Raw genomic sequence first — 5,263 nt, forward strand, 5'->3', positions numbered from 1 at the left:
AATGATGAGAGCCAGCCTACACTTCCATGAACCATATTGATCATTATATTGGAACCCGCAATGAAATCCAATGGCCTCAATACAATGACTGAAATTGAAATCCAAATATACACATGATCCAGCTTCATGACCCTCTTTTTCTCCTTTCTATTTTTTTTTTTTACTTTTTTTTTTTTTTGTAAATCGAATAGAAGAAAGTGCAAAATGGAGGGGGCCAAGTCAGGTCTTATTTTCTAAGAAAAAAAGAAAAAAGAAAAAGCGAGGCCCATTAGCTCCAAATAGTGAAGTAGTGAACCTCTCCTTAATAAATAGGATAAATAATTGTACGGCATTTGCGTCAGATAAAAAAGTGATGAGGCTAGTAGTATAGCATTGAAGGTTAAGAGAAACAGCACATGGTTTAAGAAAAAGCAAAGCAAAGCAAAGAAAAGAAAAGAAAGACCAATTAATATGCTCACGAGTCATGTCTTTGGGTTCTCATTGGCCTTTTGCTTTGGTTCTAGTTGTGAAAGTAAGATCAATACCACACGTAGTTTTTTTTTTTTCTTTTGAGGAGAATACCACACGTAGTTTAACACAAACGAACAAGAAGTAAAATTTTCCTTCAACAACTCCGAAAGCTTTGAATGGTCTCTGCGTATTTGGAAAGATGCTGTTCAATTCTGCTGCACGCTGCCATGGCGCTGATTCTTATGTGAGAGTGAGAGATGTGAAGGAAATCATGAAAATAAATAGACTTTGTTTTGGTCTATGCGTTTGAAGACGTTTGAGAGGGACGACTGAGTTTGTCATTAACCCCTTACAACAGTGGCACTGAAAACATGGCACACTTTTTATTCACCTTATAAAAGGAATCCAGTACCGCAGAGGAAAAAGGACTACATATCTGATTCACCTCTCTCTCTCTCTCTCTCTCTCTCTCTCTCTCTCTCTCTCTCTCTCTCTCAGGTTATAAATTTTGTTCAGTACAATTCTTTAATGCTGGGAGGGCTAGCAAGGGTCACTTCATTGCCTGACCGTCTTGGCCAACAACGACCACCATATAGTCCAAAGACAAAATCTAACACAACCAAAAGTTTAAGGTATGTATAAATGAATGTCTCAGCTCTTTCAATGAAATAGTTGTAGGGCTAGATAACGTAATGAAGTGCCGGAAAAATCAATAAATTAATGAAAAATAATTAATAAAAAATTCTCATCATGGACAAAGCTGTAGTGGGAAAAATGTTTATATTGACAAAACCCATTATAGTAGTCTGCATTTACCAAATTAATGAACAAATAACATCACTTGCAAGATACATCACCCCACTAAATTAATCAACCTGAGATTACCACAACCCACTTGGTATATTGGTAGATAAAAGGGAAAAAAAAAAAAAGAAAAAAAAGAAAAACGAAAGAAAAAAACATGAAGTGGTTGATATAGGTGGAAGTAAAAGTAGTGAGAGAGATCTAGCTATGGCTTAACAGTTCCATTTTCGTTTTCTACTTCACCTTCTGTTGTTATGGCTGAGGACATATAACTCAATACTAGAGAGTTCTCATCAGGAGGAGGGACCACCGCTGTTCTTGCTTGAAATTGTTGTTTGCAAGCATGACAAGTTATTTGAAGAATAGTGGAATTGATTTGCTTCACTGCATGGTCTTTCAGAGTCTGAGCCTTGTCTAATTCAGCCTGCGCTTGTTGCCTGATTCTCTTTGCATTTGCAAATTCCTGCTCTGCTAATTCAATCTGCCGCTTTGCTTGTTGTCTAGCCTCTTCAGCATAAGACTTTTCTGCCCTGGCTAGCCTTAACTGATCTCGCGCTTGTTCTTTGAGCCTTGACGCAACCACCCCAGCTTTGTCACTAGTAACGGTGCCCTCCTTGGGTGAGTTTCTAATATTACTCAAGTTTGATTCATTTTTCTCTCCAAATTCTGATGACCCAATTGAGAGTTGAAGTTGTGTAGAATGATTGGCCTCTTCTGTCTTTGGGGAAGCCGAAACATCAATGGGATTTGATGTGGTTGAGAGCTGAAGCTCCAAGTTGTGGTAGCTTGTGTTTTTGGATGAATTATCTCCTGCAGTAATAGTAGTAGGGTTCAAGAACGTGGTTTCTGTTGGTTTTTGTTTTGGCATTACTAAAGCAGCTGGCCAAGGACCTGTGCTGAAATTGGTCTCGCTAGATGGGCTAGGACTTGAAGCCGTTCGAGACAAACATGCTGGTTGTAGTGTATGTGATTCCGGCCTGAGACGGCCCATACTACAAGCATCTTGGTGTTCAATGAAACTCTCTACCCTATGATAAGATATAAGAGAAACATTCAAAATATATTAGTTTATGTTATTAGACTAATATATTAAACATATTTCTATGATTCTACACATAGCAGCAAAATAGAGTCTATTGAGTATTAAAAACAAGGCAAGGAAGAGATCAAGTCAGTAAACATACTAGAAGAAAAATAAACAAAGAACATAAAAAAAATGTTTTGACAAAGGAATAATTGACGGGGATTGAAATGGCAGTGGATATATATATATATATATATATATGTGTGTGTGTGTGTGTGTTTTGATTAGGTAATGGTACAATACCATATTAATCATTTAATATATATTCCATATCATCCACAGGAGAAATATATTGTGATCATAAAGTAAACAGTAGGAAGAAGCTGGTTTGGGTCATGGGCTGCGGGAAGGATTTTGAGACCAACTGCCGTAATGCCAACGGAAACTAATCTTTGGGAAATGTGTTTCAACTTTCAACTGTCAAAAACAGTTGTTAAAAATTGGATTAAGGTCCCATCAGTCAAAACCAAACCTTTTTTTTTTAATAAATTTTTTTTTTTCCGTTTAAAGTCAAAGCTCAAGTTAACAGAACTAGATCAATTGATGATCATGGTTTGAGATCAATGAAACTTAAATCCAACATATGGAAAGAGAAGAAGAAGGTAGCAAAAAAATAAAAAATGTAACCCAGAAACCCAAAATACAATTGTGTGATCAATTTGGTTGTAATAATAACTGCAGGGCCATGATAGGTAATTAATGAAGGAAAGGTTTGAAATTTAACCTTGAAAACACACGGCCACAATCACATGAATGGCCCCTGGTGCCACAGGTTTTGAGATGGGCTTTATAATCAGATTGAACTGCATAACCTTTGGAACATTTCTCACAAACCCATTGTTTGTGATTACTGTGCTTCCTTCTGAAATGCTTCTTTATCCCAACAAGATCACCCAGAGCGTGGCAAGGATCATGGTGCAAGCAGCTTGGTTCTGGGCACACGAAAACGCGTTTTCTCACCACTGGATTCTCTCTCTTTAGCAACTTCCATGGCACCTTGTGCCTTCGACGATGCATCTGAAGGTTCTGGTCTCTCTGAAATCCCTGGTTGCAGATCTCGCACACATAACGATCCGATTCCAATAGTGTTTTTGGTGAGAGAGAAACCACTTCTGCATCTGGATCTATCACGACAAACCATCAAAATATGGTGTTAGAAGTCGATGATCTTTTGCCTATATCTTTCGTAACAGAATGAATTTTTAAGTAAAAATTGTTTTTTTTGGAAAGTAGACAAACAAAATTTTTCTTATTAAACCAAAGAAGAAGTAGGAGAGATATATATCATATATATATATACATACATACATACATATATATATATATATAAGTAAAGAATTGATTTTGTATACCTGGAGTTCCTGCTGGCCTTCGTTTCCTCTTGTTGTTAATACCGTTTTCTAAGCAAGAAAATGGCTCAGAAGAAGGAAGTGAAGAGGAGGAAGAGTTATTGGCTAACATGAGTGAAGTGAATTTCTTCCTTGTTCTCTTTGAGTGATTATGTTGTATAATATAAAGCCTAAGAGGGAAAGCGATCTCTGTTCACTTTTTTTTCTAAATAAAGTTAAGGTTAATAATAATAATAATAATAAGGGAGAGATTGGATTAGAGGTGGGGGATGAGAGAGAGAGAGAGAAGATACATGTACAGCTAGAAGGGTTGCCTAGGACTTAGAGGAAGAAAAAAGGCTCTTTCTTTCTTTCGGTTACCTCAGCTTTCCTTTTAGCTAGTTAGCTTTTGAACTTTCAGCTTTTTCTATGATCAGCTTTCTCTCTTGCTTCCTTTGCTTTCTTCTAACCCTCATCTTCAAAAGGTATTCTTGTAGAGCTACTAGCATCCCTTGTTAAACTTGTTCAAAAGAAGAGAGAGAAATAGAGAGAGAGACCCAATCACAATGCTTGAAACTTGATCCCACAGCCAGCAATGGGCTCCAGAAGAAAAAACATCCCCACAAAGAAACAAAAGCACACTCATAATTCATCACAAACAGTAAAATTTTTGCTTTGCATGCAAAAAATACAGGCCAAGCTCCACATGTACACGTAAGCTCCCTATTCTTGTCAGTCTCTCTCTCTCTCTCTCTCAACCCCGTTTTAGCATTTCTCTTGTAAAAGATCTTCTAAACAGCTTAGGAAAAAAGTTTTCTCACTGACTAAAGTACCCCTTTTAATTCAGGCTCAGCAATGTATGTACAATACAAACTAATTAATTATATTTGAAGCAGCCTTTTATAAAGGTACTACTGTGGGATGGAATTGTAAAGTCACCCTCAAGGGTATACTAGTCAATGAAGTCATAATTCCCTGTGCAAAGATGCTCGCTTTTTGGTAAACTAGGTGCATCAGTTTGGCAATCATTTTTTTTTTTTTTTTAATAATAATTTTTCCACTTTTTCTTTTTCATGGTTGGGGTTGATGAGGGTGAGACCTGAGATCGACTAAGAATGAATTAAATTGGCATGATTATCTTTTCAAGGGCCAAAAAAGACTCATAAATATATATATATATATATTATAATAATTAACACGATTACAAGATACACAAATGATATATATGTGGTTTGGTCTTAAAGTCCAATGCAAACGCAAGAAAACATAGAGAAAAGTTTTGGAATGGAGAAGAGGATCACACAAAACTGGCTCCCACAAACATCAGATCTTAGCCTAATTACATTATAATTAATAATAATAATTCTTTGAGAACCTTATGGTAAAAACCAAGACTGTTCCGCCACATGTTCGTCGTGTGAACAATTTGCAATGGTTCATCTTCAATTTCAGTTAAAAAAAGGAATTAAACTATGTGGAAAAATTTGTTTGCCGACATATATTATGTTTTCTTTTTCTTTTTCCTTTCACTGAAACGGAGATGGGCCTATTTTGGAGAAGTCTAGAAAACTAATTTTCTCTAATTTGCAAAATAGTT

At 36.3% G+C, this 5,263-nt stretch overlaps 1 protein-coding gene across 2 annotated transcripts; it reads right to left on the reverse strand.

The window, feature by feature from the left end:
- Window positions 1–1,161: 1,161 nt before the first annotated feature.
- Window positions 1,162–4,407, reverse strand: LOC115965671 (zinc finger protein SHOOT GRAVITROPISM 5-like). Of its 2 annotated transcripts, none has more exons than XM_031084950.1 (3): window positions 3,691–4,407; window positions 3,063–3,462; window positions 1,162–2,282 (listed from the first exon to the last, which is right to left on the reverse strand). In XM_031084950.1, exons 1-3 carry the CDS (start codon window positions 3,797–3,799, stop codon window positions 1,460–1,462), a joined length of 1,332 nt encoding a protein of 443 aa, XP_030940810.1. In that variant the 5' UTR covers window positions 3,800–4,407; the 3' UTR covers window positions 1,162–1,459. The 2 variants fall into 2 exon arrangements, with proteins under 2 accessions (XP_030940810.1, XP_030940811.1); XM_031084951.1 differs by having other exon boundaries at window positions 1,216–2,282; window positions 3,063–3,456.
- Between the last annotated feature and the right edge of the window lie 856 nt (window positions 4,408–5,263).

This window comes from Quercus lobata, chromosome 10, assembly GCF_001633185.2.
Source record: "Quercus lobata isolate SW786 chromosome 10, ValleyOak3.0 Primary Assembly, whole genome shotgun sequence".
NCBI classification, from domain to species: domain Eukaryota; kingdom Viridiplantae; phylum Streptophyta; class Magnoliopsida; order Fagales; family Fagaceae; genus Quercus; species Quercus lobata.

Coding starts and splice junctions, on each gene's coding strand:
- LOC115965671 (XM_031084950.1), bottom strand. CDS start 3,799: ATGTTAGCCAATAACTCTTCCTCCTCTTCACTTCCTTCTTCTGAGCCA. Junction 3,463..3,690: donor AAGGCCAGCAGGAACTCCAG/GTATACAAAATC, acceptor TTGTCGTGATAG/ATCCAGATGCAGAAGTGGTT. Junction 2,283..3,062: donor TGTGGCCGTGTGTTTTCAAG/GTTAAATTTCAA, acceptor ATCTTATCATAG/GGTAGAGAGTTTCATTGAAC.